The sequence below is a fragment of the Dreissena polymorpha genome, chromosome 4 (genome assembly GCF_020536995.1).
Source record: "Dreissena polymorpha isolate Duluth1 chromosome 4, UMN_Dpol_1.0, whole genome shotgun sequence".
NCBI lineage: Eukaryota > Metazoa > Mollusca > Bivalvia > Myida > Dreissenidae > Dreissena > Dreissena polymorpha.
In genome coordinates this window covers 22,450,442-22,471,344 of record NC_068358.1, presented here as the reverse complement: position 1 = coordinate 22,471,344, position 20,903 = coordinate 22,450,442, and the positions used below count along the sequence as shown (strand labels likewise).

The 20,903-nt window shown below is 35.2% G+C and overlaps 2 protein-coding genes across 2 annotated transcripts; both read right to left on the bottom strand.

The window, feature by feature from the left end:
* Window positions 1–5,377: 5,377 nt before the first annotated feature.
* On the bottom strand, window positions 5,378–15,672 carry LOC127878018 (uncharacterized). Its single transcript, XM_052424393.1, has 4 exons — window positions 15,468–15,672; window positions 10,667–10,825; window positions 9,890–10,116; window positions 5,378–9,467 (listed from the first exon to the last, which is right to left on the bottom strand). The coding sequence occupies exons 1-4, from the start codon at window positions 15,622–15,624 to the stop codon at window positions 8,364–8,366; spliced, it is 1,647 nt and encodes a 548-aa protein (XP_052280353.1). The 5' UTR covers window positions 15,625–15,672; the 3' UTR covers window positions 5,378–8,363.
* Window positions 15,673–16,010: 338 nt separating this feature from the next.
* Window positions 16,011–17,296, bottom strand: LOC127878272 (uncharacterized). The gene is made up of 3 exons (XM_052424791.1): window positions 17,107–17,296; window positions 16,481–16,626; window positions 16,011–16,166 (listed from the first exon to the last, which is right to left on the bottom strand). The coding sequence occupies exons 1-3, from the start codon at window positions 17,213–17,215 to the stop codon at window positions 16,011–16,013; spliced, it is 411 nt and encodes a 136-aa protein (XP_052280751.1). The 5' UTR covers window positions 17,216–17,296.
* Window positions 17,297–20,903: the final 3,607 nt, after the last annotated feature.

Below are 20,903 nucleotides of genomic sequence, written 5' to 3'. Positions count from 1 at the left end.
CGTTTGTTGTTGTTTATTGTCTATAATTTTAATGCAAGTCTGCAATGTCCGAAGTAAGTTATCCTAAGTAAGTATAAGTCCTTTTGCAGACAACATAAACTATAAAAAGTATTTAAGTAGATTTGGTTTGAAACCAGACTTTAGAAAAAGTATCTGTGATAAGGACTTGAAAAGAAACAGGACAGTCTCAAAGCATTGATTTCTTACATTTGACTTACCTTTGCTTGTGCCTTTTCTTTAACCAAGGATCTTGTTTGTATACCTCTGTCTCATTATGACTTGATACTCGTTAAAAGTACTTATTCACAGTTTGGCAATGTGAAATTTAACCCTTTCAGTGCGGGAACCGAATTTTAAAGGCAGAACGTGGCGTCTCATCAGGATCCAAACTGTTTGCTATTCTGATAGTATTCTTTGAAAAAAATCAAAGAAAATGCTAATTTTAGCAATTCAGCAGACGACATTTTAGCAGACGACAAATTTCCCAGCATGCAAAGGGTTAACAAAGATTGCATTATAATCAAACAAGCAAATTAAACTCCTACAAAATGTTTTGTCTCCCTACAGCAGAGGGCAGGGCACCTAGAGGTTAAATGTGGCCATAAAACAGTTTTTGTTTTTGACATAATTTAGTTTTGAGACAAAAGTGGAATGTGGGGGCACCTGTGCATTTGTCCGTGCAACAAAGTTATGCTCTGTGCAATCAAATGATATGTAACCTTGAGTGAGGCACCTGGTTACTTCGCATGACACTGTCACAAATCTAATATCCTACAACAGATTTCAACATGAAACTTATTGGGTGTACAGATATCAATGACGTGAAGTGCCATGCACAAGAGCAATTACCCTGAACATTCTTTCATAAGACATATTGTCCTATGTTGTTTTGTATGTTGCAACTTTTCAGGGCTGTATCTAAGATCCTATGCAAGATTTAAACATGAAACTTCATGAGTATATAGATCATCAATTAGTGTAATTCTAATGCATAAGCATAATGTTATTTTATAGTTATTGCACTGTTCATCCATCTGAATGTAGGCCTATCAAAAAAGAAAAACAGGCTTATATGCCCTTTGTTACTCCCCTACCGGTTTCACCCAAGGGGACTTGTGGTGTTCGCTCTGTGTGTCTGTCTGTCACACTTTTCTGGATCCTGCGATAACTTTAAAAGTTCTTAATATTTTTTCATGAAACTTGATACATGGATAGATGGCAATATGGACATTATGCACGTCATTTCATTTGGTTCCTATGTCCAAAATTATGGTTGCTATGGCAACAAATAGACTAGAAATATTGCTGAAAATAATGGTTTTCTGGATCCTAAATAACTTAAAGTTCTTCATATTTTTTCATGAAACTTGAAACATGGATAGATGGCAAAATGGACATATTTCATGTCATTTCATTTTGTTTCTACGTAAAAAATTCTGGTTGCTATGGCAACAACAAAAAATATCTGACAATGATGGAATTTCTGACAATGGTGGAGCCGGTAGTGGACATATATTACTTGGCAAAAGTCTTGTTCCTTTTGTTTCATACAATCTATTTTGGTCTCCTATGCAGGAAAATCAGTTCAAGGAATTTGCTTGTTTGAAAATAAACCATGCTTGACAAAAACCTCATTGTCTTTTTAGCTCAACTGTGCTCATCATGACCTTTTGTGATCACCATAGGTCCGTTGTGCATCCTCAACATTTGCCTTGTTAACACTCTAGGGGCCACATTTATTATCTGAGCTGCATGAAACTTGATCATAACATTTGTTCTATTGATACATTGGATGAGTTGGAACATAGTTCTAGTCTGTTGAAAAACACCATGGTGGGGCATTTTTCCTTAAATGGCTAAAAAAAGCATTGTTAACATTCTATGTCACATTTATAGTTCAATCTTCATGAAACTTGGTCAGAACATTTGTTCATTTAAAAATGGTTCATGTATGTTGAAAAACATGGCCACCAGGGGGTAGGGCATTTTTCCTTGTTAACCCTAGAAGTAACATTTATAGGCCAATCTTCATGAAACTTGGTCAAAACATTTTCTCTAATATTTGTCTTAAATTTTGACTGGAGCATATCCCAAACTTTATCAGAGGTATCAACTTTAAAACTTTAAAGGTATGTCATACGTATGTATCTCATTAAGGAGATGTGCAGTGCACAAGAACAACTAGAGCTTTGTCACAGACGTGACGAATACCCCCACATGCCGCATTGACACCTAATATTTTGCATGTTGTCTTCACAAAAAACAGTGGACACCATGCTCAATTTTTAAAATGCACTAAGTAACCCTTTTACCTAGTTTTTGACCCAGAAAGGCCCATGTTCTAACTTGGCCTTAAGATCATCTTCATAAAACTTCTGACCAAGTTTGGTGAAGACCGGATGTAAACTACTTGAATTAGAGAGCGGACACCATGCTGAATGTTAAAAAACGCACTAAGTGACCTCGTGACTTAGTTTAAGGCCCGGAATGGCCCATGTTCAAACTTGTCTTAGAGATCATTTAGATAAAACTTAAGACCAAGTTTGGTGAGGATTGAATACAAACTACTTGAATGAGAGAGCGGACAACATGGTGAGGTTTAAAACGCACGAAGATACCCCCTGACCTAGTTTTTGACCCGGCATGACTCATGTTCAAACTTGACCTAGACATCATCTAGATACAACTTCTGACCAAGTTTGGTGAAGATTGGATGAAAACTACTTGAATTAGAGAGCGGACAAAATTGTGATGTTTAAAATGCACTAAGTGACCCCGTGACCTTGTTTTTGACCCGGCATGACCCATATTCAAACTTGCCCTAGACATTATCAAGATACAACTTCTGACCAATTTTGGTGAAGATTGGATAAAAACTACTTGAATTATAGAGCGGACAAAATGGTGAGGTTTAAAAAAAAGTGACCCCGTGACCTAGTTTTTGACCCGGCATGACCCATATTCAAACTTGCCCTAGACATTATCAAGATACAACTTCTGACCGATTTTGGTGAAGATTGAGTAAAAACTACTTGAATTAGAGAGCGGACAAAATGGTGAGGTTAAAAAAAAAAAGGGGACCCCATGACCTAGTTTTTCACCCGGCATGGCCCATGTTCGAACTTGACCTACACATCATCTAGTTACAACTTCTGACCAAGTGTGGTGAAGATCGGATTTAAACTACTTGAAATAGAGAGCGGACACCATGCTCAATGTGTAAAACGTACAAAGTGACCCTGTGACCTAGTTTTTGATCTGGCATGGCCCATGTTCGAACTTGGCCTTCAGATCATCTAGATAAAACTTCTGACCAAGTTTGGTGAAGATCAGATGAAAACTACTTGAATAAGCAAGAGGACACCATGCTTAATGTTAAAAAAACACACTAAGTGACCCCGTGACCTAGTTTTTGACCTGGCAAGGCCCATGTTCGAAGTTGGCCTTAAGATCATCTAGATACAACTTCTGACCAAGTTTGGTGAAGATCAGATGAAAACTACTTGAATTAGAGAGCGGACAACATGCTGAATGTTTAAAACGCACTAAGTGACACCGTGACCTAGTTTTTGACCCGGCAAGGCCCATGTTAGAACTTAGCCTAGACATCATGTAGATACAACTTCTGACCAAGTTTGGTGAAGATCTGATGAAAACTTCTTGAATTAGAGAGCGGTCACTTAATACGGACCAACAGACAGACAGACTGACCGACAGACAAGTTCACCCCCCTAAACTTGATTTGTGGGGGTATAATAACTCTTGCTCCCCTATGTTTGGTTATCTCCGATTGTCAACTTTTCAGGAACATATCTCCAAAAGTAAATAAGTATCAACTTGAAAGCGGATAGTTTGGCAGAACTCATTTAGGCATGTGCAGTGCACAAGAGCCACTACTTTTTCTCTTTCCTTGTTTTGACTTGTTATTTGTTAATATTTGAACTTATAATTTCTCGAAAACTTGTAGTATAGCAATAACTAGAAACTATGTAAGTAGCTTATGCATGCACAAGAACTATTTAAATGTTTACTGCACATATCTTGAAACCTCATACGTAGGAACATCTCATTGATGGGATGTGCAGGATGTGAGTTACTGCCTTTTATTAATTTATTGTCCCCTACCGGTGAAACCGGAGGGGACTGACCGTTTGCGCTCTGTGTGTCCGTCACACGTTTCTGTATCCTGCGATAATTTTAAAAGTTCTTCATATTTTTTCATGAAACTTGAAACATGGACAGATGGCAATATGGAGATTATGCATGTCATTTCATTTTGTTCCTACGTCAAGAATTCTGGTTGCTATGGCAACAAATAGACTACAAAAATTGCTGAAAATAGCGGATCCTGCAATAACTTTAAAAGTTCTTAATATTTTTTCATGAAACTTGAAACATGGATAGATGGCAATATGGAGATTATGCACATCATTTCATTTTGTTCCTACGTCAAGAATTCTGGTTGCTACTGCAACAAATAGATCAGAACTATTGCTGAAAATGGTGGAGCTTCACTGGTAGGGGGCAATACTGCTTGACAAGTCTTGTTATATTAAATTTTGAACAGAATTCATCTTTTAAAGTACATGATGTTTCAACTTGACATTTTATAGGTATGTAGAATTATTTTATGGAAATTCAGTGTGCATGAGGCATTAATCCTTTTTTCATAATTTTGAGTATATGCCCTTGTGTAGAACTTTTTATGGGGAAGATATCTTCTTTAATGAGAGGTATCAAGATAAACTTCATAGGTAAGGCTATTTCATTATTATAGGTTTAAGCATACATAAATGGAAAACCAGTTTTTAAAAACTTAACCGCCTTTGCTAACAAAGTTGCGTATTTCAGGTCCAACAATGACTGTTCAGAACAGTGTTCTTATTGTATATATATATATATGCTTCTCACCCAAGTCATGTACACCTGCCAACAAATTTCAATTGGACATTACTCTTTAAGAATAACAAAATTGGTATTTTAACATATCGCATCAAAGGTAAAGGTATTTTACAAGGTCCAAATGAGAAACTTGAATTGCAAAAAAAACACTAAAATGATTTTTAAGTTAAGACTTTAAAATTTAATTTCCTACCAAATTCCAACATGGATGCAAGAGCTAGTAGAAATGCTTAATTATTGTATTTAATGTCTAGAGATTATAATTTTCTCACTTAGTGTACCGGTAATACATTTTGTTGCAAAACCCTATACTTGTGCAATTTGATAAATGTATGTTGGCAAATTAGACTGGTGCTGATATGGATGCTGACATTTGACGGATCTGCATTTCCCATAAAAAATAAACAATTATTCATATAACATCAAGTTCACATAAAGCTGCCAGTAATTAAAAAAAACGAGCCAACTAACTAAACTGTATTTCAATATATGTTTATTATAATGAAAAAGTAAATTGTTCAATTATAGTCATTATAAGATACCTATTAATATCAAGCAATCAGCTGCAATCATTTGTAACATTTTAATGCATTGGACAGTCCAAGTGTAACCAAAGATGTTAAAAGTCTACTCCAAACATAATCTTTAATAAAATAATATATAATATACATCACATTGAAGCTAGACCTAGCAGATCTGCTTTGAATGCTGTTAAATAATAAGTCCCAAATTTAAAACATACAAATATTATTTTCTAAATAGCGGGGCTCTTCTCAAGAAACAAAAATGTTTACAACCAACATCTCACATTATTATTAAAGAAAAATGTACACTCTCAATTTTTCTGCTGACTTAATGTTGTTGTGTATATCAAATGTGCATTACAGAAATAATATAATAAGTATATAATAAAAAGACTGTATAATAGCTGGCATATTTGCATTGTACTCTCCTCTTTGTTTGTGCAATATGGTAAGTGAAGTCAACTGTGAACTCGAACAAATATCTCACTGTATTGTGCACAATGTTGGTATATAACTTAATAATATCAATAAAGTACATATAAAAATACCATTGATATGTTTGTTAACAAAGGTACATCTGTATAAAAAAAAGGTAAAAAAAGAGACACAACACATACATTTTTCCTGTCTTGAATATTTGTATACACATGTTTTGTAAAATTGTGACATAATCTAGAAAATAAGACGCTACAAAGAAACATTTTTAATCTAAGAAAAATAATTATGATACTACTATGTATTTAAAATGTGTTGCAACCATAAATGTTTTTTCATTTAAAATTAACAATTTCTACAAAAACATCATGGAATGTTTGAAAGTATCTTTTATACAAAACAACAATATAATAAATATAATGAAAAAACACAGCCATGCCTTTGGAAGCAATTATTGCATTAAAAGATGACATGTCAGGTACAGGAAATGACTGAGAAGGGTAACTTGCAGGCTTAAAAACTAACTGTGTACTAGTATACATATCTGAGTACAGAATGTCAAAATACAATGAGCTGCTTTCTGAGAAAACTGGGCTTCATGCATGTGCATAAAGTGTCGACCCAGATTAGCCTGTGCTAATCAGGGACGACACTTTCCGCTTTTATGGTATTTTTAGTTTCACGGAAGTCCCTCTTTACCTATCATCAAGTTCAGGCGGAAAGTGTCGTCCCTGATTAGCCTGTGCAGACTGCACAGGCTAATCAGGGATGACACTTTACGCACATGCATTAAGCCCAGTTTTCTCAGAACAAGGCTCCAATAACTGCAGGCATGATCAATTTAATACACTAAACGATCTGACCAAGCAACTATTCCATACAAATATTGGTCATGATTAAATCTTGCATAGTATCTCATCACATTTTGTATTATATTATCTTTCCAAAAATAAATAACATGTGAAAACACATGCAATAACGCAAACCATTCATATCCGTATATGTACAATATTTTACTGCAACTCCATGATATGTATCAAATGGGGACGCAACATGCAGTAAGCTGAAAAGGTCACTTCAAGGTCATGAATGTGATTTATTTTGTTTTCTATATTTGAACACAAAATGCAAAGTACACATGTGAACACATTTTCAATAGATTAATCATTATGCTTAAGCCTCAGAAACAGTTAATATTATTGATAAGGAAAGTGAAGATATGAATGCATAACTATTGCATCCGAATCATAAATGGGTGAGCAGATACAGCACTTTTGCAATCCATCAATTATGCAGCAGTGATATCTGATTTGTGTCTATTCTATAGCTTATGAAAATTAACCATAATGTTCAATAAATGATTGGGCTGCATTGTACATCAATAGTATACATGTACAACATTATTTACTCTATGATTTTACAGAACATAAACAAACTCAACAAAATTTACTATAAATTAAAAATAAAACCAGTCTCTATTAAGGATCTTACAAGGTTTTGCAAGCTTTTTTATAATAGGTTCTCCAGAGGCCAAATGTTTGAAAGTTGTAAATAATATGGGAAACACAAGCAAATTCATTGAATTGATATCCCCCGCCAATATGCTTCTGGACACAAAAGTGTTATATTTGACACTCAAAAAAGCATTTTTTAAGGTACAAAGGGCCATAACTCTGTTACTAACAGATGGTGTACAATGCCATTTGGCGTGCATCATCCTCATATCCATATATATACTCATACCAAGTTTCAATGAAATCCGCCAAAGCACTTCCAAGATATGGCTCTGGACGGACGGACAACGCCAAAACAATATCCCTCCGCCTATGGCGGGGGATAACAAGCGATAACTGTTACCATGGGTTTCTTCATTCTAAAATATGCAAAAATTGCAGTATCTCAAAAGATTATAGGAAAAATTGGGCCTTTTGAAGATTATGATATGGAATGTCAAATAAAAATCTCCTGGGATGGCAAAATCATAAGTCCGATTTAACAAGTCATGTTGTATATTGTCCGTCTTATTGTTATTTTGCCACCCATGATCTTCTCATCTATGTGAGTCAATTAATACTGAACAGCAAATTTTACATTTCAAAATTGTATTGACTGATTTTGCAAAGTCAACTATTGCAACGTAACAGTTACCTCATGAACTTGCACATCAATGACTTAATACAATAAGCATAAAATAAAATACCGGTAAAAGTACATCAAAAAATTCTTTGGAAGAAGATTGCCTCCCTATCAAAGAATTTTTTTACACAACCAGAGTGTTTATCATGTGTGATTTCAAATTACAACCTATGTCTTCTCATTCTTTTCTTGACAGTTACACTAACAGGGTCCTACTTATTGTAAAGAATTTCTTTAAATCAAATTTTAAACACCAAAATATTTAAACAAACCCATCTTTTAAAGTAAAAAGACTTCAAAGGACTTCTTACATAACGTGGAGGAATGTGGATTTTGTTCTGAATGAACACAGCCCAAAACAAAAGTTTACTGAAGAAATTTTACTGTCAATTCATCTAACACTGCAGTTCTTCTGCTATCCTCCAGCTTCACTATGAAAGGATGTTCGGCGGTCTCAGTCTGTGCTGGAAGTCTCACATTGATTTCAGCAGGAATTCTGTCAATGGGCTTGGCACTCTCTAGAGTATGGCACTCTGGCAGTACTGTGACAACAAACATCAACCTGGGACCTTCGTCTACCACAGAAAACCTGTAGCAGTCAGCCGAGCCAGGCGTTACCTTGTGAGATTCCTTAATTTTCAAATCAGGCATGTTGACACTTTCAACCACTATTTCACCGTCAATGCCGATGAAACACTTGATGCCTTTGATATCCTCAAAATGCATGTACTGGCTTGAACGTACAAAAATACTCAGACCGGTACGGCCGTGTTCCTCTTGCAAGTTTCTGCGATTGAAAAACTGTACCCGCCCTTGAAGTCTTACATTTGGATTGGGAGTATACTTGGACTTTGTCACCATGTACACAGCTCTGCTCTGCAGAACCACTGCTTCAGTGCTGCCCAGAATGGAATGTGCCTCCATGTGGAAGCCCATCTTGACCCAGGCTTCTGGTCTGAACATGAGGGAGTCCCGCATTTCCACCCTAGCATCCAAGTCTTTGTTGCTAGTGATACGCCTGTTGGTCTGGACCATAGTTTCAAGTTCGTCATTGCTCAGATCAAAGAACACACTCTTGGGTGGAAATCTATAGCACAAGTACCTCAAGATGTTACTGTACTGGACCCCATGGTCACTAGGGTGCTGCCAAACGTACAGGGACCCGCCTGTGTTATCCAAGAGCCACTTCAACTGGGGGATGGAGTTTTCTAAAAATGAGGCTCTTACAGAGAAAACCAATGGAGGCTTTACCTCCGCATTGTGAACAACGTAATACATGTCAAGAATCATGTTCCAGGTGTAGCTGATCTGACTGACATCTGTGTGAAATCCAGTTGTCCAGCCTAGTGAAAGAGTGCTTTCAGGAAACATTTTCTTGACAATTTTGATGAAGCGGGTTGATTCGATTCTTGGATTGTTGCCCAGTGGACCTTGTAGAACGTCTGCATGCAGCCATACTGGTACAGTTATCTGAAATTTGAATATGGTGGCATCTTCTGAATATTTCCTTTTCAGACTATACATTAAAAAATCTGTGACTCATGCGAATTTGTTGGTTACTTACATGCTCCTGTGTAGACTATAATACATGTACATGGCTCCACAAAACATGTGACAGTATCCTGTTTAAAAAAGTATTGGTTGTTTTGAAAAACAAGAGCCGTCCAAAGACAAGGTGCTCAAGTACCAGTATTCTCCTGCTTTAAAAACTTTAACATATATATATTATCTGTCAGTGACCTTAGATAAGGCCCCAAATGACATGTTTGAAAATTCAGTTTTATATTAATATTGTAATATTACAGTTCAGGAAAACAGACAGATGTATTCACAAAATAATCAGAACCTTATGAACAATAATAAAACTTTGAAGCCCTAAAACTTCCCCGTACCTGCGACTTCTTATCTTGGAGTTCTTGCAGTGTTATTTCCACAGCATCAAAGGCCTGGAAGTCCAGTTTAAATCCTTTGGCAGACGCCTTGATGACCTGTTCCAGCCAAGAGGTAAAGGTCAGGGCCCCGTCTGTCTGTGGCAGCTGAGCCATCACCGCGACCAGCTCCTGATTGCTTGTACCTTGGCCTCGGATCATCAAATCGCTCTCAATCATGTGAAGATCCCCTGACAAATAGAATGTGCTGAGCCTTGCTCCGGGAAAACTGGGCTTTGTGCGTATGCGTAAAGTGTCATTCCAGATTATCCTGTGCAGTCCACACAGGCTAATCAGGAACGACCATTTGCCTTTTATGGAATTTTTGTTTAAATTAAGTCTCATCTGAACAAAAATACAGTCTATGTGAAGGGCACATGTTAATCTGGTATGAGGCTTTACGCACATGTATTACGCCCTATTTTCCTAGAGTGTGGCACAATGTGCTAATTTACAATTTGATCTACTCAAGTAATAAACATTAAATTGCATTTGTTAATTCTTGATGTTTCAAAGCCATATGTTTTTTTCAATTTTAACACTTGTCTTATAAAGAACAAGGATTACATAATGAGAACTTCCAAAATGCAAACAGAAATTCATCCATATTGTACTGTAACACTTTCATACTTAAACTTGACAAATTCCTGTCGATGTTTCTTATAGATGATCCAAACATCTTTTGAGAACTGTGCTGACACTTATTGAGAATGTCCATGGCTGGTTTTTATTAAGACTTACTGCTATACAATGCTCGCTCCAACATTTCCTGAGAATTCACTTCTCTGGCCCACTTAATCATGGCTGCATTATCGTCCACTGCAGGGAAGAAAGCCAACAAGCTAGACTCACTGTTTGAGGTCAAGATCATTTGTTTGTGAAGAAACTTTGGCACAAGTCCTACAATAAACAAAAGATGTGTTTGTCAGAAACACAATTCCCCCTATTGTGCCGCTTTGAAATAAAATTTCAATATATCATTTACCAGGTTTAGAAATTATCTCCCTTTTAAAGCTTATTACTTCCCTTGGATTGTATTTTTTTACTTTTGAGACCTTGAAGGATGACCTTGACCTTGATCTTTCACCACTCAAAATGTGCAGCTCCATGACATACACATGCATGCCAAATATCAAGTTGCTATCTTCAATATTGCAAAAGTTAAGGCCAATGTTAAAGTTTTTGGACGGACGGACGGACCGACAGTTCAAATGCTGTATGCCACCCTACTGGGGGCATAAAAAAAACACCACAATATCATCCATTAGAGTTATTAAAAGGAATCTGTTGTATATATTATTGAAGGAGGGAAATCATCAGTTCCAAAATTAGGACAACATTAACATGCTCAAAATTTACATGCACATGTTTGAAATTAAGGTCGCCTGTAATCAATCGACAAGTACAAGTAAGTTACAAATATAGAACAATTTTTCAATCTTAACACTAAATGCTAATGTCTTTGTAGCCCATACATCTGCATGCGGATATTGATCATATAATGCATTCCAGTATAACATGCACATAATAATTAATATGCCATTGATGGAAAGTTATTCAACATACATGCATTTAAAAAAATCGGTATACATCACAGATCTTATTTTTGTAAAGCAAGTTTTCCGATTTGTTTTAAGCTGTTCAAAATGTGAATTATGTCAATTAAGAAATTATTAGAATATTATTTAATTGTTAAAATTTTACTGTTAAAATTGAATCAATGCTTACTTTGGTAAAAAATAAAATTAAAAACCAAAGTAAAACTGAAATAATATTTTAACAGATTATTTATTAAACTAAGAACATCCCGGCTCATACCAAGTACGCTCAAATATGCTATGCTAATTTAATGACCAAAAGGGATAAGGCTTGCAAAACTTGGTTGTCATTAATTATCAATCAGGCATTTTATATTTTCTAAGACCAAGTCATCATGAAAATTCAACCAATACAACCATACAGTGCTAATACAATTAAGTGTGGACCGTGTCAGCCATTGTATTATTGTTATTTGTTCATGTTAACATTTTTTACTAAATACTTCATTTGAAGATGTAATGTATTGTTTAGTTTCATCGATTTATACATATATATGTCATAATTGTGCGGTCCAAAATTGGGGCATTTCATGAATATTGCTGGGACATTTGACCTATTGGTGGAACACCTTACAAATGATCATTAATTTTCATTCCATAATGCAGGCTCTACTTGGGCTAATAATAATGAAATGTGTTTGCAAATTTCATAAACACAAAAATAGACCAATTTTATAAAATTTAAAGTGAATTTTGGCTTAATAAATATTTCCTATTTAAAGATTTATAATGTACAAATGTAATTGACATCCAACGTAATTATAACGACTAATTGATAAGCAAATATTTATTTGGCTTGTATGCGACAATGAAATGAAAATGACTTGTATTAACTATATTTTAAAAATCAAACCAAAATGAAAGTAAATTATGTGAATAATCGGAACCTATTTTTCTGTATTAAAAAACAATAAACTACGCAACTTTGCACATGCATATCAAAACCTCAGGTGGTAAAATGCACAGGATATAGGAAACATTTAGTTTGATTGAACGATATGAGACATAGCTGGTCAGCTTTTTTAAGTATCACAAACCATACAACAATAATAAAACATCTACATGTATCAAGAGCAGTATACAACCACTTTCAAGAAAACAATGGCTGTTTGTAAAACATGCATGCCCACTCCATATGGGCTGTCAGTTGTAGTGGCAGCCATTGTGTGAATATGTTTTTTGTCACTGTGACCTTGACCTTTGACCTAGTGACCTGAAAATCAATAGGGATCATCTGCCAGTCATGATCAATGTACCTATGAAGTTTCATGATTCTAGGCCTAATTATTCTTGAGTTATCATCAGGAAACCATTTTACTGTTTCGAGTCATTGTGACCTTGACCTTTGACCTAGTGACCTGAAAATTAATAGAGGTCATCTGCCAGTCATGATCAATGTACCTATGAAGTTTCATGATCCTAGGTGTAAGCATTCTTGAGTTATCATCCGGAAACCATTTTACTGTTTTGAGTCACCGTGACCTTGACCTTTGACCTAGTGACCTGAAAATCAATAGGGGTCATCTGCCAGTCATGATCAATCTACCAATGAAGTTTCATGATCCCAGGCATAAGCGTTCTTGAGTTATCATCCGGAAACCATTTTACTGTTTCGGGTCCATGTGACCTTGATCTTTGACCTAATGACCTGAAAATCAATAGGGGTCATCTGCGAGTCGTGATCAATGTACCTATGAAGTTTCATGATCTTAGGCATAAACCCTCTTGAGTTATCATCCGGAAACCATTTTACTATTTCGGGTCACCGTGACCTTGACCTAGTGACCTGAAAATCAATAGGGGTCATCTGCAAGTCATGATCAATGTACCTATGAAGTAGTGCTGCAACAATATACCGGTATATCGGTATATATCGCAATACGCAACCCGCATATTGTATTGCGATACGATTTTCATCATACCGGTACGATCATTTTACAAAAATGTATTCAGATTTCATCCAGAAAAGCCATCCGAAATAATGATATCAAGGTAAACAAAACAAAGCGGTGTAAATAAATTTTTACGTAAGCATTCTAAAAAGTGTATTATAAGGAGTAGCGTTGTTACACGGGAGCATTTGTTCTATGCTTTTGAACAGATTATCGTTGAATTAATTGCGCACAACTGTAAATGTTTTGTTCAATTCTGAATTGAGCATTATTAAATTTGTAATCTGAATTTCGGAAACACGCTTCCAAATTTTAATGCTAACGCGACAATACAAAATTCTAGCGTCAAATAAAAAGTCCTTTATCCTTTGTCTCAATAAAAAGCGTGCGAAAATTATGCAGACATGTAGAACGTGGCATGGAAAGTATGGGTGTATTTTGTGTTGTATAAAAGCGGGAACATCATATTAGGCGACTCACGTGTGTTCAGTGGAAAAAAAACGCCCCGGTTGGACGTGATTTCATCACATCTTTAAATAGTAATAAATGCCAAAATGTATTTGATACTTTAGATAATTTGCAAATGTTTGTGTTTCATGTAATTCTTGAGCACATTTATAGTAAATATTTACCAGAATTTGCTATTAAACTGGAATGTACGGGATATTCGGGTAATTGGCAACTTATAATTCTGGTACAAGTTAGCAATATATTGCGATATATTGCAATACGGGTTTTTGAACTGACAATATATTGCAATACGGTTTTTGGCGTATTGTTGCAGCACTACTATGAAGTTTCATGATCCTAGGCATAAGCGTTCTTGAGTTATCATCCGGAAACCATCTGGTGGACGGACGGATGGACATACATACGGACGGACCGACATGAGCAAAACAATATACCCCCTCTTCTTCGAAGGGGGGCATAACCATCATAGTCCAAAATTTAACAAAATCAATATGATGGTCATCAAGTGTAAACTGCAGAACTTTAACTCCTGGCTATTTAGTAAAGTTATAAGAAGGTGGTATACGAAAAAGACATTAATTTTTATTTCCACTGAACATGTAAATATCACCAGTTGCAACGTGCGTGCACAGTTCTTGCGTAAGTATTTTATTCAACATTTTCTGAGAATTGTGAGAATGTGAGAGAAAAAAATTTGGAAAAAAAAAAATCAAATAAAGGAAAGTGTTGTGTTTACACACTGACAAGTGCAGTCCTCTGCTTCACTTTGCATTTGATGTGGACATTTAATGAAAAGGACCAATAAAATGTCCTTAAAATATGGATAAATGATGATCATTTTAGTAATATTTTGACATGCAATAATATCTGTTTTTGGTTGTGTTGTATTGATATTCAAGTGTAGTAATGATAGTGAAAAAATATACGCGGAGCACATCATGCATGTGAGTCATAACACGAGCATCGTTATTAATGTAGCAAACAAAATGATTGATACCAGGAGTTTCTCGATATGAGGGAACCGTCCCATACTTAAAGTTTGAATGTTTTAATATTATAAGTATGCATGCATGGTGGTCATGTTGTATTAACTGCTGCTGGTGGTAATAACTATTGTTGACAGTTTTAAACAAGTATTCTGTAACATTTCAGACGAAAAACTTGCAGATGATTCGGTTACTGATATTATTGAATTCTGATCAATTTGATGTTTGTTTTATTGTAGTGCAGTGACTAAATTAAAGGGCACCCCGTTTTGCCCTTCTGAACCTCCGCCCTGCCCTCCCTAGGGCTCCATCTGCCCCTTTGTATTTAATTTTTTTCTCATTGTAGACATTATATTTGAATGGTTTAATAATGGTTTAATAATAATGGGAATAATATATTCTAACAATTTACACAACTGATTCTTCGACCATCAAAAAGTCACAACTGCCAGATAGCATACTTGGAATTTGCATTAGTCCCCTGTGTTTTTGCGACCAGAAATACGGGTGTAAAATACTGGCATGTTACGATCGTTACGAAATGCCACTAAAGAATTGAATTCGATGAATGATTCATCATGACTTTCATGCTCACCTCCGTTTACATAAACCCAAATAAACAGCAACACGCCTAAGCACATGAATCTCTGCACCACAGCCTGCTTAACTTTCTTGTTCCCTAACAGCCGTGATAACATTTCTAAATCTTTTTGGGGCGACACTTCATATTTCAATTCTTTTAGGTACCGCATAGTTGTTTGTTGTTTATAACAAGACAGAACACCGGAAACACTAGGGACATTTGGAAGTCCTCAGTTGTTTCTCTTGCCGATTTAGCCCGATAAAACAGCCCACAGATCAAACGGGCGCAATTTGAAACCCAGAAAACACAGATTTTCAGTTAAATGCATTGTCGCGTGATGCATGATTTTCTATAGAAAACATCTCAAACAATGTGTGTCTGTCCTCTTCCATAGACGTAGAAAGGGAGATATTAATCAGTTTTGCAAAATCATTTACAAACTTAATGATATATCATGTGAGCGTTTTTTCTACGCCAAAATGTCTAAAACTAGGAGACACTATTTTAAACTTGCCAAATCAAGATGTGAGACACATTTTAACTAAAAAGTTTCTCTCAAATAATCATATTTGAATGGAATAATTTACTTTGCGAAGTATATTCTGCTATGTCATTAAATATTTTTAAAAACAGACTAGACCAACTGTGTGATAATGATCGTCCGGTCACTCGAGTCTCGTTATGGAGGATGTCCATGACGCCTTTGAAAACCTGGAAAATAATTGGACAAATGACGCGTGTGTTAAATCATTTTTATTTTTTTTCATGATTTTATTGATTTTATTAGTCGCTCAACTTTCAAGTTTGCATGAGTGTGAAAACATTCACAGGCTGTGAGCGAATGTTTGTTAATACTGTCCCCATTCAGAAATGTCGCGGCAGCACTATCAGGTTCTACTAACTAAAGGAGAAACATTTATGTGTTCAAACAACATAAACAGAAAGATTGAGTAATCTTTGTGATACAATATCAACAAAAATAACTGAAATTCAGAAAACGGAAAGCATTTGTTATGAGCGAATACCTGTGTTAAATCTGGGTCAACATGTGATACCCTTTCGTCCTCAGGCACACTATGAATAGTGGGAATGCTTCTGCAACATTCTGCATATAGAAAGTGAATTTCTCTTTCGCCTCTTGTTGCTGCTTTGTATTCTGCCAGGGATATACCTATGATTTAATAACAAATTCATAGTATGAACATTCAACGACAATATGGGATGAATATTTTATAACAATTATACACATGTGTAAACGTATCTTTAAATGACACATTTTTATTTATATGTTATACATGTTATTAGAGTTAAGCAGTCAAAAGTATATTTTAAAATGCCAATATGGGTGTAAGACTCGCGTTTCTGACTTGTATGTTAACATCTCGGGTACACCATATGTATGACACCTACTGTTTTATGTTATCTATTACAGTAATTGATAGAAAACACTTATTGATTAACACGTCTGTAATTCTCAATTAAAGGTAAAGTGTGGCAATCGTTATTGTTGTAGACAACATCGGCTCATGTTTGTTTACCCGATAATATGCAAGTATCCAACAATTTAGATTCATTATTTATGGGGAAACAAAAGCTGCCTGACCTAAAAAATGTAAGACACAACAAATAATTATATTATAAGTTTACTTACCAGAATCACAGCCTATGTGTTGCCATCGCTCGCAGGCATCGCAAGAAACAGCACGTTGCCTCTGCCCAACTATCTTTCCACAATGTATACAATTTGCCACTTCTGCCATTGCAGAAACACAAACACAAAACTAACTAACACTAGAAAATTATTGTATCCGACATCAAATAAGCACAAATATGTTTGAACACATGGCAGATGCACTGAAACCCACACAACTATATAGCAATCGTATTCCAAGTCACAAATAGTATTGTCCGACACAAACAAAACACATACTTTGGGCTCTGACTGACTATTGGGGTTATTTACCCTCGGGACTTCGGTTAAAAACCATTGCCCGAGCACACTGCTTAACATAGAACTCTGCATAAAAAGCCGAAAACGGCCATAAAATGGACAGCCCGATTTTACTGGGCTGTACCATTGGTATAAATATAAAACTTTGCAGTGTTGGTGCGGTGCCTTAATAAAAATCTATTGGTTTAAAAATATATAACCTTTATATGAAGCGTTAAAAAGACGCAGTGCTATACAGTGAATAGGCCTAACGCGGTTAAAAAGCGGCGTTTTAATTGGTTGATGCGCTTATATAACGATGGCGCTGATTGGCCGAAATTTCTTATTAAGGATTGCCAGTAGGTCAATCCGTTTTAAAATAGATTTTCCCACGGCTGACTTTGTACTTTTAAGAAAAAGTAAACAATGATGGTTGATATGCAAAAATATAAGTGAAAGAACAAGAATGAGTTAATCCAAAAGAACTTGGATTTGTTTTATAGTATTAGATTACTATGTTTTTTGTTACATTACTGTGCTTATTATTAATTTATATCATTCATATGATGTTGTTATTGTATGTTATTCTTTGTATTGTTTTTTAAGGAGGAGAGAGAGAAAGAATAGCCCAATTTTTATAAGTAAAGATGGTGAAAACACACATACTGTTGTATGTGGCAGCATCATTACCAGACCCATTGTTCAGTATATACTGCAATGGGTTTGTTGGAGTCTTTAGACTTTGTGATCTGTAGTTTAAAAATTTGAATCCAAATAGGACTATTTAATATATTAATTATAGAAAAGGAATACACAGATGTGTAATATGTTTGTGTAACAATATAATAATATTTGAGGGTTTTCCAGATCACAAAGTGGTTGAACATTGCCACAATATGTTTACATGCATAGTCAAGTACCATTTTTATGTGTATGTTTAAAGTTTAAACTAAATGCCAAACAACAAGATCTAATCATAAGAGAGATATGTTTATATCTAAGCACATTTATTAATAGGGATGCCAGAGCCTGATTTAACAGCTCTCAAATGTAGAGTGAAGTTGCATGTGAAAATGCAATTATATGAGAAGGAAAGGAAAAAAAAAAGACAATATATGATGTCACATAGAGCGTGTAACTCTCAATTATATATTAATATTGCAATTAAGTATTGAGTTATTAAAAAATTAATGAGTACAAGTTTATGTATGTGGCTCAATGTTGAACACTTGCAGACAGGGAATATAGCCGTAATGCTCCAACATAAGACCCTGTCTGTATGGAACTTAAGGAGGATTGGGCTATAGGAAAGAGAGATCCCCCCAGAGTGGCAATAAAACAATATTTTAAAAGTGGGTTTAGTAATAAACCCTTATGTTAAGGGCAATAACTTACGTGTCTCCAAACGGTCACCTTCATAGGGCCACATAAAAATTAAGGGTAAGACAATGTACTTTACAGTTAAAAATAAGACAGACAGCTAAATTTGTACAAGATGTACATTATTTACAATATGTACAGGACTATATGCATTTATATATTTAAAATACATGTTGCCACCCTGGAGGGTTGAAAGAAGGAGAGATTTTATGGAAGTGTAGGCCGATATGGGTGGGGGAAAAGAAGAGCCAGCAGGGGTGGTGTCACTCAGTTGTACAAGGGAGGTAATTATGATGATGAAGTCTACAATGGTTGTTTCCCCTGGACCAGAGGGAGTGCACGGTCAATAAAAAATAGTTTGTATACTATTGAAGGAAAATTGATAATGGTAAGATGTAAAATGGTAAAAAGACCAAATATTACCTAGATACGTTAAGATAAACCCTAAAAGCTCTAATCTATCCAATATTATTAGTATACTGATGATAACATTGGAAGAAATAGTACTAAAATACCTTATATGGTATCCAAGATGACAATTAGACAGTAAAACCGAGGCAATTTGCTATATAAAATAGCAATTTAATATAAAAATTAGGATATTTGCTATAAAAGTAGCAATTTTAACAATTAACAATTAGACAGTAAAACTGAGGCAATTTGCTATATAAAATAGCAATGTAATATAAAAATTAGGATATTTGCTATAAAAATAGCAATTTTAACATGAGTTAATGCAATAATAATAAAATTAAGGCAATTTGCTATATAAAATAGCAGTTTTCACAAAAATAAGGAAATTGCTACACAAGATAGCAGTTATAGTAATCCTTAATGTACTCCAAGGTACAAGATTAGTACTTTCAACAAGGTCGACAATACTTTGTCCTAGATAGGGCTAAATAGGTGTTTATAATGGTATAAGGCCCTGCACCGTGCACTCCAGTCCGACATGGTTCTTCGAGTTTGAAGGAGAAAGGGTGGGGTGTCAAAGAGGAAGGGAGGGGGTGCAATGCAGCCAACAATCCCAGGTTACTGGACAGCCCCGTCCTTTCTTGTAGTAAGAAATGCCATAAAATATGATTGTATTAAAAAACTGAAAAACTGACTTTGGGCTCATTCAGATACCCTCTTTATATATAGTCAGCCCTTATAATTACTTTGCAAACAGCATTGTTGTCTGGTTAAGCGTGTTACCTTATTTATTCTTTAATCACGCCAAACTGTCATACCGTTTGTCTTATTAATAAATCTTTGACCAGACAATGAAAGCATGCCGGCTTAATTAATTTTCGTCAATTCACACGTTTTCAAAACATAACTAACACAAAGACATTCCATTATTCTTTAATTAAACCAAACTATCATACAAAATGTCTCATTAAACAATCTTTGAACAGAAAATGAAAGCATGCCGTCAAAATAAACGTTTAACATTTCACACGTTTTCAAAACAAGACGAACTAAATGGGGCTTATTTTAATAAACACAATCATAAAAAAGCTAATAACAATTTATTACTAAAAGCAATCCGGTATGTAAACAATTATTGAATTACAAAGTTTTACAATATGAAATGAAAAAAAAACATCATACAACTACATTTCCTAAAAACAATAATCACGAATATTAATACATTAAACTTAACAAATTTTATATGAACAAAATTTCTATAATACTATATATAAGAAACAAAATTGGGGCGAGTTGTCTTTCGATTGGGGCGAGTTGTCCAACATATTTGGGGTGACTTGTCCAGATTTTCGGGGTGACTTGTCCTGGGGCGAGTTGGCTTTGGGGCGAGTTGTCTGGCTCCCCTCTTAAGTATATTTATATGTATACCGGGTACGGAAAATATACTAAAACGTACCCGCGAATTCTTACGCTAAATTGGTCTTTGCTGGCGTTTTTTTTCCAAATAAATTATGTTCATATTTATGTCAATATTTTGTTTAATGACATCTATATTAACTATCAAAACTCATACTCAAAAAAGAATGATGAAGCAGGCTTTGTTCAAAGAGACTTTTGTTTCGTATTCCGTAGCGCTCTTATGATATCGGATTTTGGACGTGAATGAAACTCGGGTACAGTCTAAATTAGCCTGGTACGTTTCAGTATTCCGTTTTCTTTGTGTC